We start from the raw sequence: 13,850 nt of genomic DNA on the forward strand, positions 1-13,850 counted from the left end.
AGTATTTAAGCAGGTTATATTTACTCACGGTTAGGGTCACCGTTTTGAACCATAGGTGTACCAACTTGTCCGGACCGTATTTTAAATGCACCTTGAGTCATAAGTTGTTCTGTTGCATTACCGGGCGAAGCTACGGGTAAAATAAAAAAAAAAACAATAAATAAATAAATTTACATTAAGTAGAAAACTGTTTATTGAATTTTTATTTACGTCGAATAATATTATTGTTAACGTTTATACCTATAATTCTAAAACGCACTTGGTGGGTATATGGTATGGACCTATGACAAAGATTCTTTCATGCGTACAATCATTCGACTAGATCTCCTTCTTGAATATAGGTACTAATATATATATATACGCACATATAAATTACGGTTGTTGTAACCATAACAGAAGCCAGCCGGGTTCCTACAGAAAGGAATTTAGTGAATTTTTCTTTTCAAAGATCACAGGGCGGTCTACCCTTAATAACATTCAACAGTAGATTTTAACGCTTTTACATTTACGTTAATTTACAGACACAATCATGTGTTATATAATGTAAAGTGATATTTTAAATTTAAATTGATTACAGCGCGTATCTACTATTAGGAAATTTTATCTATTTTGGACTGAAACACCATGATGGATCTTTTTTTTTATTTTGACATCATAGATTCACTTAAAATTAAAGTAAAAATAAAATAAAATAATAAAATAGCCTGTTATATACGTTATAAATGAAATTATTTTAGTTATAATTTTGTAATTACCTAAACGAAATAAAACCGTATATAAATTAGAAATTTCAACAGGTTTTTAGTTTCAGTATTATACTCAGTTACATAGAATCTTTACACATTTTAAAATTATTTATTATTAATTTATATTACGAGGAACTTAAACATTTAAATACTTCTATAAATATTAATATTATACACCATAGTATAAAAGCAAAGATTCACTTATAATAATTTTTCATTTCATTCTAATCAATTATAAATAATAATATGCAATATTAATATATCATACGATAGTATAAGATAATGCTATTTACGATTTTCACCAAATTAAGTGAAGTATAAGACAAATGTCTAATATCTATCGGTTTTTTATACTAACTGCATTTTTAACTCGATTAAACGTATTTTAAAAGATTATAAAATATTAGTTATATATTTTAATACCTAACTTTTAAGTGTTTAGTCATAGTTCTTATTTAAATCAAACAAGAGTTTCGATAAATAATTGTCATTTCAATAAATACAATTTTATATAAACGAATTTTTTTGATAATTTATTAAAAATATAACTACTTAGATAATAATTATTATTACTTTTGAGTATCAACATTTGATTGTTATTTACATATTTTTAAATAAATGCTAATTAAAACTTTCGAGAGTTAATAATAACTAATATCAGTACTGATAAATACTTGGTAATATAACTATATGCCTATACATTAAGTTTAAATTATTCTTTTGAATAATATCATCATAACTAAACGAGTATAATAATTTCTATGAATCATTGAAATATAATTAATAGTTATAGATATATATTATATATTATAAATAAAAAAACAATTGTATCATTTTAATAACTTTAAAGTATTTGTTGTGTTATAGTTTGAGTTTATTTAATATAATAATAATCGCTTACTATTATAAATATTATATTATTTAATATATTGTAATGAAGATATATTATATAAGATAATATTTTAATAGAATCCATTATGAAAATAAAGGTAAAACAATTTTTTTTTTTAAATGGTATTAGCAATAAATAAAGACAATTATGAAAATATATTATATAATATAATTATTAATATATTTATTTTTTTTTTTTAACGAATCGCGAATGGATTAATTTATATTTTTTTATTGATAATGAGTGTAGCATAATAATTAATAATCTACACAGAAAATCATTAAAAACTTCTAAAAATTTACTATATAGTATTTACATAACATGAATACAAAAAACAGAAACTGATAAACAATAAAAAAAAATCAATGCTTTCATGTAGCTAGATATGGTTAAAAAAATGTATCTATAATTATATAAAAAGTATAAAATACAGATTTTAATCAATTTCATACTTTTAGTTTATGTTAATAGATACGCCGTGTATAATATTATCTACTATTTATTAAATAAAACCATTTCATAAACAAACATTATTTTACATAATACATTAATATGTATATAAATAATAAAGTAAAACTTTTTTGGAATCAATTAACAGTAATATGGTTATATTTGATGATATAGTCTTCTGAAATTCCAATAAGATATATATCAACAAAATGTATGATTCATTATTATGTGATACGAATAGACGATTCAGTTATAGTAATAGTAAGTAATGGTAATAACAGAGATAAACAGTGTAAATATAAATATTTCCAGTTATCAGCTATAAATAAAATAAAATTCTTGTAAGTATTTATTTACTAAGTTTAACTTATGGGATATGTTTAATAAACACAGGCTTTGATTCGTGTGATATAAAATTTAAAAATAAATTTTTTAGTAGGTACCTATATGAAAAAGTATATATTCAATTGTATTTACAAAATCAATAATACTAATTATAGGTATATATATAAATTTCTGTAATTAAAATGTAGTAGTTCAACGTCCAATTGTCCCAAAAGTTATTTAATTTAACCTATTATTCTAAAATATAAATATCTACAGTGTATCTAAAACAAATGCTTTCAAAATATCAAATGGTTAAATTTTTTGTATTATTTCTTTCTTTTTAAATATGTTAAAACAATTATACTAATGGATTTTTTTTTATACCACCTATTACATTAACAATTTAATCATTATTCTTACATTTTTATATTTATGTTATCTTGAGACTTATTAATTTCTATAATCCTTAGTTAAATTTTGTGATTTATCTTAACCAACAAACGCAAAAACACATGTTTATGACAGAATTTAAAAAAGAAACGAACAAATGTAGTTTAAAATATTATATTAGATGTTAAATTATCAATAACCAAGCATGGCAATGGCAAATCATTTTTAGATCATTTTTAATTCATTCTAAATCATGTTATTTATTTAAAATTTTGTACTTTGAAATAAAATTATTTTATCCTATAGCATTGTATACACTTTATGTACTTTCCAACGTAACAAAATATTTTCAACTTCAAAAATGTATAAAATCTATATTATAGTTATATATTAAAGTACAAAATACAAATACAATATTGTATAACTATTTCGCACTTGCAAGTATTATAGATGGTAGTCATGAAATAAAATAAATAGGTACTAAATAAGTATACTAAATATAGAACATGTTATCTACGTAAATGCAATCAAATAAAAACAATTAAAAAACTCAAAATTGGCTAAATATTTAAATAGAAACTTGGTAAACGACGAAAAATAATAAATATAGGTATGCAAGACACGATGTGTGTGTCGTATACGAGTTATTATTATTATTATTATTGTTATTCCGTATGGGGCTGTGTTAGCAACGCATAACTGTGGGAGAGTGACGCTGTTGAGGAAGTGACCGACGGGTGGAGCCGGTGGAGGGGGTGAACAAGTCAAGCATGTGCGTGTGTGTGCGTGCGATAACTCCTCTGTGGTCGGGCTCAACACTCAACAGTGTCGGCCAGAGTCTGTCTGTCGTCCGGGACAGCGGAGATTGTATTATTAAATAGGAGAATAATCAACAAAAAACTGCCGAATGTTAAACGCAAAATTATACACAGAAGTTACGTTATCAAACAAACGACATTAATATAATGTTAGATAATACAAGAGAGCAAAAAAACGACCGAACCAAGTTCAACAATATTTTTAATATATTATAATATCATTATCGTTGACCGAACGATATGATAACAAAAACGCTAAAAATAATGACAAATACTCGAATGTGGCATTACCTATAGGTAGATAGAAATTATAACTATAAATAGGTTCAATATTTAAGCGTAATAATAAAAATAATTATAATAGCACGCGCGTCGCTTGTGTAGACGTCCGTTGCATATAATACGCATAATGATAATAATTCATTTATTCAGTAAGTTGTATATATATATATATATATATATATATTACATACATAATAATATAGTGTTGTCGCAGTTAGTGCATCACGACGCGCACTAACGCAGTCTATACCGCACGGCGTACGCGGGTATAAACCGCGACGGAAAAAAAAAAACATAGCCACTCGTAGGCAGGTATATAATATTATAGGTATACGTTTTTAAACACATTTACATAACACATTTTCGTATGCATTACCCGTGCGTGCACGTGCCCGCCCGCAAACGAGATAAATTACACCGCGGGTTTTCCGCGTAGGTACCTAAACTGTTTTCGAAGGCACGCGCGAGCACGAGACAACAGGCGTCGGAGGGATTTCAATCCGCGATGAACACGGTCCTCGTACAACTCTAATTGCAGTTTCAAACGAGCAAGTACATAGATACATGAATTTCGTTAACAAATGCCCAGAAAAAGATTAAAAAAAAAAAAAAAACCAAAAACGCAATTTGAGACGAAAACAAATACTCCACATCCATACACGGAACCTCGTAAAATGGGCGTTTTTGGGGTAGCCCGTGAGGGGGGGTCATGTTTTTTCTCCCCTCTCAATAACGCGCTTACGCATTGATGATCGGCTATATACTTTCGAAAAACTACAGTCGCGACTGCAACAGTCTTGTCTACAACGGTTTTCTTTTCTCGACTACTTTAAAAAACTAGTATTCACGTAATCAACGCCAGTAGTGTTGTTGGCACACGCGCACTGTATATATAATAATATGTATGTACGACCAATGACCATAGGTATATAATAATATGACCTAATAATAACACTTTATACAGTATATCATATACACCTCAGCCCGTAGTACGAAATACGTCGTTCAACCAATAGCGTACGCGACGACAATAATAATAATAATATTAACGACGACGATGACGACGTTTTGGGTCGGCGAAAAAAAAAATAAGGTAATAATATAGTAATATAAATCTCTAACAATACCACAAAAGAAGAACGCCATGTCCGCGGGTCTCTGGTGCGCGTGAGAACGAAATTCGGGTTCCGATTTTATTTTTGCTTATTGTATTATAATATATACCCCAAAGCCGGACGACAGGTTTTTCGGAGTTTAGTGTTTCATTATTTTCGTCGTTCCGTACGCGTTTTTCGAAACGCACTCGCTGGCCATTCGGATCGTGGCTACGACATTTTAGCCGAACACACGTTTGACTCGACGACAATCGACCGGAGCAACCGTGCGATGAACGTTGGGCAGCGAACGGACAAAGAACGCGAAACCGACACAGCGCGACACAACGAATGACATTAACACACAGACGACTGCTACGTACTGACGGCGATGACGGTACTGCGGTAGAGCGGCGGCGGGTCGGCGGACGACGCGTGCCGAGCCTCGCCGATGGGCCACGATCGTTCGGCTGATGGGCGTGTTGGGCGCCGCCCCGGGAGGGCGTGTTCCGAACTTGCCATTCGTTGGCCGCATCGATCGCGCCGATCGCTCGACCGCGCCCGCTGCTCGATACCCCGACCGCGGACACACTTGGCCGTGGCAGCGGCGGGTATCGTCTTAATAACGGTGAGAATTTGGAACGAAAAAAATCCACACAAAAACGCGTTACTAATGTGCGAGAGGCGGTTAGTGTTTGAGCGGATTCGATTTATGTCGGACGTGATGACATCGCGCCCCTATTTTTTCTCTGAATACGAAAACACGGTTTCGTGATACCAATATAATATATAGATACCTAGCTAGTACCTATAACTACAACTCGTCCATACACATCGATAAAATATATCTTCTATATTATTTACATATAAGTGCACATATTTATATATACATGGTTCAGGTCGAATTGTATATATACCTATATATTAATATAATTTAGTGTCGAAATCTTTTAATTGAGAGCCCTCTAATGTAATATAATGTAGCTTCTTTGAAGGTGTAATGCACCCACCAACACTTCCACTATAGTTGAGGCACTGCAGCCTATCTCAAAAACTCAAGTCACTTATTATGTTGTTATAGGTACCATAATCATAATACGAATTTGCTTCGTAAATATTATTATATATTTATTATTTATATAGGATAGGTAGGTATTTACTTGTTTCGATACGTGTTTACAGCTTTACAGGTTTACCCAATAGCTTAGGCAGAATTTTTAAAACATATTAATATAATATTAACATATATGATGGGAAACGCCTTAACACCTATTATAATCATGGGCGACCATTGAGGGGCAAGACAGGGCACTTCCCCCCCTGGGAAAAATATTATGAACTTGTAGTTCAATAAATATTACCACAATATTACCTTATTGCCGAGGCAAATTATTTGTGATTATTATTTAAAATTGTATTAAATATTATAAAATTACATTAAATCTTTATTATCTTACATTCAAAATTTTTTTTTATTTTGACCCCCCCTGTATAATACATATTAAATATAGTCTTTCTTATTTATTTGTCTGTATACCCTTGTATAATAAGTTGTAACTATAATGGTGCACGTCCAATCCCTGATAAATGTTGTATGAGTATACCTATATATTTTAACTACCTATAATATTATGTTTGAATACCTATATAATATTTATATGTAAGACATAAACTATATAAGGTATACTTTACCTATTATTTATTAATTGTTAAAAATTCTATAATTCTAAATTCTAGATGCAAATTGAAATATTAATTATTATTTATTATTATGTTAACGTTAATAAAATCATGATGGATTGTTAAATTGCATTACAGTGTTTAATAATGTTAATAAACTTTTAGTGTTTTTTTGTGGCGCATGTAATTTACGTACTATACCTAGCTATACGTATATCTACTATATGAATAAATATATGTTGATTATATATTTTAATATTTATATATCATATACTATTGTTATTACTTGTTTTATATATATATATAATTATGTATGGCTAGAATGGTTAAGTATAGGTATAATTTAATAATTAAGTAGTTTTTTTTTATGAGTATCCTTTGACATTTATATATAGTATCTATAATAGTAAAATATTTACAGTTTATATATAAGATGAAATGGTCCATTACCCAGATATAAATAAGTAGGTATTTATAATAATAGGTACCTACATTACGCAATAATAATCTTCAGTCAAATAAGTTTTAAACGCAAATAAATTGTTAATTTATACATAGCAATATTGTTTTGTTTCAATTGAAATTAATTTAGATTAATTAAATTAATATTATATTTAGTTTAAATTTGAAATATTAAATATCTAAAAACACATAAAAAACTTAATTTAATGTAAATATGTTATTAAATAATAACGTTATCTACCTATATAAAGTATACCTATATTATTAGGTTTAATATTATATATAAAAGTACAATTATAAGTATACATGCTTACTTATGTATATAAATATTAATTTAAAAGCATTCAGGATAAAGTTTCATAATAATATTATGTGCATAATAATAAATTAAATTAGGTATACATCCTTATTCAAATTTATGTTAAGGTACAAATATACCTAATACCTATAAGTACCTGTAGTATAGGTATATAGTATATATATATACCACAATTTATAGCATAAATAATATATTATAATTCAAATTTCAAATGCAGCAACTAATAGGATAACACACGGACAGGTATAAACTATTAAAAGTATTTTCCTCGTATTATGTTATATGTATATTATACTAGTTATAGCCTTATAGGTACGTATAATATAGGTATAGTATAGATATAGCTTACATTCAATTAATTTATTGGTATAAACACCATTTTTATAATATACAATAGTAACAATTTTTACACAGCTACACTGCAAGTACCTAAATTATTTTAAAAATTTTAAGAACTTAAGAATTAGAATACATTTTATTACGTAGTTGTACGTTGTAAATTGATATAAATTACAATTATAAAAATAATGATATAGTATATATTTATCGTTATATAGGAGTAATATAAATATAATTGTCTATTATGAGGTATAACTAATTATTCAGTAACTATTATAAGTGAACATCAAAATAATATTAAAAAACACTTGAATATAGTTTTTTTTACATATAAATGGGAATTTTATGTTAATATAATATACGCGTATAGTTATTTATTAGGTATATATATTTGCAATCTACACTGCAGGCACGTGTTTACCAATATGACGTATTAATAATTGTGTATCACTACCTAAACCCGCATAATAGTTATATTAAAATTTTATTAATTATTTTTATATAGATAGCAGTATACCTATATTTTTGTACCATATATTATTTATAGGTAGGTACCTATTATTATACTTATAGTACTATATTATATAGTATTTCTAGTATTAGGTATAACTAAATAAAATAGGTTTACTATTACCAGTGGCGCCAAACTCAGTTTTTTTTTGTGAAGCGAAATCTAAAATGTTTTCCCAACCACCCACCCACCAATTGTATGTGCAATATAGTAATTTATATGATAAACCCATTTGAAAAGTGAAGCGATCGCTTCACGTGACATAATATGAGTTAGGCACCATCGACTTTTACTATAGGTATATAAATACTATCGTATATATATAAATATATTACACTGATTTTTAATATTTTAGAATATACATAATTGGTAAATACTATATGCAATTATATAGGTTATAGGTATATATATATAGCTATATATATTTACCTATATATAGGTATTATAGGTCTATACTATGTTGACAAAAATTAGATGTTATGAAAACATAATTTCATATATTATAGCGCATTTATATTATGTGATATAGCTGAGAAAAAAATATAAAAATACCTCATACCCATATACATTACATATTATATACGTTATATATGTATATATTCGTATATTTATATATTATATATGTATACACAGTATATATTTTATTATATACCGAAGTCTTTTATAACACATTGCTAATACCTACCTACTTGATCACACATCTTTTGTATTTTGTTGAAATAATAATTATATTTTAAATGTATAAGTATTTATACATATATAATAATATCTAGTATCTACTATTTATAAATTAAAATTCATCCATTATACAACTTATTTTTATCTGTTATAATCAAGTGTGCTAATTAGCATAACAAGTTTAAAGTACCTATAAATGGTTAATTTAATTTTACATTTAAATATTGTTTCTGATAAATGATATAAATTAAAATATAATACTTATAATAGTATCAAAAGCTACATTATTTAAAAGCACTGCAATGATCATTACCAATATCAATGTATTCCTTATTCCTGTGCCTTAATACCTACCTATATATAAAAAATAATAATGTATAGAATTTAATATATAGTATATACCCACATGCATGCACAGTATGGACCATTATTCTGATGAAATAAATAAATAAAATATAGTAGGTAAACGTGGTTAACCATTACTAATTAAATACACAATGATACTATAATAGTACTATATACCTACTATTACCTATACTTATATATAAATACATAATCAAATTAATGTGAGAACTTCATCCATAATATCTTATATTTTACATACATTAAAGAAAATAAGAAATATAATTGTATAACCCAGTATTAAGAAGTTTACAATCAAATTTAGCAAATATAATATAAAAACTAATACTACAAAAATTATATGTTTAAATTAATTCAATTTACACTACGTTTACTTTAAACGATAATATAATGAACATTGAAAAATCAAAATGACTAAATAACAATAACACACAGTAATTATTATTGGAATTGTACATAAAATGTAGCAATACGATTAATTAATTTAATATGTCATAAAGAACATTCGAGATATCAAATATTAGGAGTGTAGATCAAAAATATTATATAGGTATACCTACATATTTTATAAACTTACTAGCTGTATTACATTTTTATGTTAATCATCTATAATTTTAAGATTTTCGTGGGAAAGATGTCTGTATAACAGATGTATTTTACCTATTATATAGAGAATACTTAAGTCTTAAAGACATATCATATTTATTGTTTATATTTATATTATAAAATTGATTAACACAATTAAAAAAAAAAAAAAACTCAAAAGATATTATCTATTTTTTCTTATTATAAAAGCAAAAAGTATATATATTTGATCTCTCTAGTAAAACTATTTTAGATTAGAAACTAAATTGTAGGTATTTTAACATTAGCATAACGAGTTTCTATACGTACGTTATAGCTGATGGTACCTACATCCAATTTATAACATATAAAAAGGGTAACACTCTATTACGACAAAAACATTTAACGTTAAAATTACTTTATTATAATTATTATAAAGTATACTTTAAATATTTATTTATTTATTATATTAGTTATTAGTTATTGCATTGATTTAAGTATAATAATATGCACACATACCCATAACTGTATAAAATGCCACTGTTTATGTTCTAAACGGGTTTTTGATTTCTGAACAAAAAGCGGCTTGGAAGAATAATCAATGTAAACACTGTAATAGTATAATACTATATATGTATATATATTCTAATTTTATATAACAAAAACAATTTTATCTTTTTTTGTCATTTTTACTATCGTTATTATTGTCAATAATTTCTAATAAGAATAGCTATAGCATGTACGAAAGACTGAAAAAGGTAACCGCAATGATTATTTATTTTGGTGTACCTATCTATATCAAGCATGTATTTATTCAAATAGAACTACTATATAGTACCTAGAAACTTTTGATTTTTGAAAAAAATTATTATTGTAAAAAAAATAATATTTATTATACTTATTCATACTTCTATAGTTTTGCAGTAATATAATTTTTTTTTTTTTTTTTTTTATTGAGAAAAAGCCCTCGGTAACATAAACCATTGGGTGTAGACAGATTTACTTATAATTAATTTTAACTGTATTATTCAATTTTTGATTAAAGGTTGGAGGCGGTTATAAATTTAATGATGTTGGTGATTGACTGAGTTATCGTATTAAAATATTACAATACAAAATCAGTATTATTGTTAAACCTACTGTTATTATTGTTTATTAATGGACAATAACGGTTAAATGTAACTTGAATCTATTGTCGATCAATATTTTAAACTTTTAAATAATTTTAATATACAGTATATTATGCTTAAATTATCCGAATGATTGAATAACAAAAGTATTTATTTTATTTTATGTGATATACTCGTATCAATGTATCATATATACTTATATATATTAAAATGATGATTGCCGTAGAGTCTAAAATGAATAATTAAATATTAATCTCAGCGAAAATTTACTTCATTATAAATTGTTTACAAATAGTTCAATAGTTTACAATAGTTGAAACAGTAAGGGGTGTAAAAAGTTATTACTAATAAACCATGTAAAATGATAAGAACTCGAAAAACGAAAAATACCTATTATTTATTCAAAGCAAACATATATATATATATATATATCTAAGTATATAACTAATATTGTATTTATAGTTTACAGTAATTCGTGTTGTTTTTATATAATAGGTATACCATAAATCGTTTAGTTGTTGTTAAAGTTATTAAATCATAAATTACGTACATGTATAAATTATGATACGTAGGCATGTATTATAACTGTTAAACTATACAAGATAAGTTAATATACTTAAAAATATATTACACCAATACACCTTCCTATTGTTTTCTTAAAATATTTTTAACAATTAACAATCTAAACATAAAGTGCAGAACAGCACTTGATTAGCTGATTATGGAAATCTATATTTTAATTAAAAATGTATTGATGTGCGAAAAATTTAAAAAATTAGCATTCACGTTATTTATAGGACTTCGACAATTATAAATATAATTTTATAAAATAAGTATATTAATGTAGATAAAGCAACAATAAATTAATTCAATATAAGTATATAAGTATGAATTACCTTTTATTTTAATTGTTTAGAATATAGAAATATGATTTGAAACTATGTACTAATTTAAATTTTAAACTATTATGTAGTCTAATGCGAATTATTCAATTATAGTAGATAATAACTAAAATATACTTTTAATTATATACCTACATTTAAAAGAGAACTATATTTTTTGTTTATTATAAACTTCTCCACATCATTATTTTACATTAGTTATGATCAGAAATTGTGTAGAATTAGTAGTAGTAATAACAGTATAGTAATGCACATCTACACTGCAGCTTCCTACTTATTTCCTACTTAATAGTGTACAAATATATGAATAATATAATATGATATGTATTATTAATTTTGAATTAATACAATAATAAACATAAAATAAACAAAAATTAAAAATATCAAACCATTAATTTTAATATTTTTGTATTTTTATAAGTAACGAGATCCAAAAATTTTCAGTACTTATCTATGTAAAATTGAATTAAAAATAATAATAATTGCATGTATACATTTATAGATCATATAATATTTAAGTAAACTTTAAACATAAATATTATTAATAAACAATTTTTATAAATGGTTTATTAAATATTAACATTTATGCTTAGTCGTGTAAGTATCTATATATAGATACGCTATAATAGTGGATATACCCATTTATATAATTAAAAACACTCACCTATGTAAAAACCGTTAGGTACTTATTTTGTACGATATACTGCAGTATGAATCCTTAATGTAAATATATAATATATATAGGTACAAACGATAAATGTAACACGAAATATATTGACCCTGAATTACTTTCAGGTTTTTGCTTTTACTCTATAAAAAATTTAATATTATTAAACATGTTGATCTATGATATTTTGTATGATTTTTTTAAAAAAAATTTAGGTGTGGTGTTATAATTACGAAATCACACAAAACCATAAAAAATACATTAAATATATAACATGCATAAATAAAACTTTAACTTATTAAGAATAAGTCAAATTTTAAGATAAAAAAAAAAATTAAAAGTCAGTTATTTAAAAAAAATAATTTAATTTAAAAAATTAGAACTTAAAAAGAGGTTTACAACATTTTGGTTTGTTGCACATACGTAAAATATTTTTCGTATAAATGTTACATTTTCTGAAGTAAATTTAAAACTTATTAAATCTTTTATGCAGTAAAAAAACCCAAATGAAAATCAGGGATCATTCATTTGTCAAGGCAAAATGTTATAGCAGTAAAATGTGAAAATATGAAATTATAATTTACAAATGTTTGTATATTTTTTAAAATACTTTAACATTTTTGTTTTTAATGATATATTTATGTAGGTCTCAGCAGGCTTTGTCTTTGGGCGTATAGACTATAGGCATATTAAAATATTATATTTTATACACCTGTATAATATATGTGTAAACAATATTATATTATATATTATGTGTGTATGTATACAATGAAAACTATTTTAATGTGCTATATGTTTGAGTAAGAGTAATATGAATACAGGTAGTATTGTTGGTTTGTTTTGTTTGCTATTAGTTAAAAAATACCTATTTTTTAAACAAACACCTCGAGAAAACATATTATCTTCAAACTGATAAGTCATCTGAGTCACGTATAAAAATATATTTTGTAGCACAAGTGTCCATGTTTAAAAACAATATGCTTTTAATTTTTAGGACTATATATATATGTGTGTGTATATAACTATAATTTCAAATTCGTACGTTCAATTGTAACTTTTAAGTATTATTTCTACATAGTAAGTACCCATCAAAATATAAATTTAAAATGCGATAATATTATACTAAGTAGATTATAAATTTATGTCTAATAAACGTACCATGTATAAGTATACTGAATTTATAAACTATGAATAAACTATCAATTTAACTAATATATAGATACCTATATACGTATA

General features: G+C 25.4%; 1 protein-coding gene across 2 annotated transcripts in view; it reads right to left on the minus strand.

Annotated features, from left to right (window-relative positions):
• Positions 1–5,366, minus strand: part of LOC113553553 — a 52,721-nt gene extending 47,355 nt beyond the window's left edge. For both annotated transcript variants that reach the window (XM_026956927.1, XM_026956928.1), the window contains exons 1-2: positions 5,033–5,366; positions 29–130 (exon numbers count right to left, since the gene is read on the minus strand). In XM_026956927.1, coding sequence (XP_026812728.1) covers positions 29–130; positions 5,033–5,051 — 121 coding nt within the window. In that variant the 5' untranslated portion in view covers positions 5,052–5,366. The remainder of the gene's footprint in view (positions 1–28; positions 131–5,032) is intronic.
• Between the last annotated feature and the right edge of the window lie 8,484 nt (positions 5,367–13,850).

The sequence above is a fragment of the Rhopalosiphum maidis genome, chromosome 2, assembly GCF_003676215.2.
Source record: "Rhopalosiphum maidis isolate BTI-1 chromosome 2, ASM367621v3, whole genome shotgun sequence".
Classification (NCBI taxonomy): Eukaryota; Metazoa; Arthropoda; class Insecta; order Hemiptera; family Aphididae; genus Rhopalosiphum; species Rhopalosiphum maidis.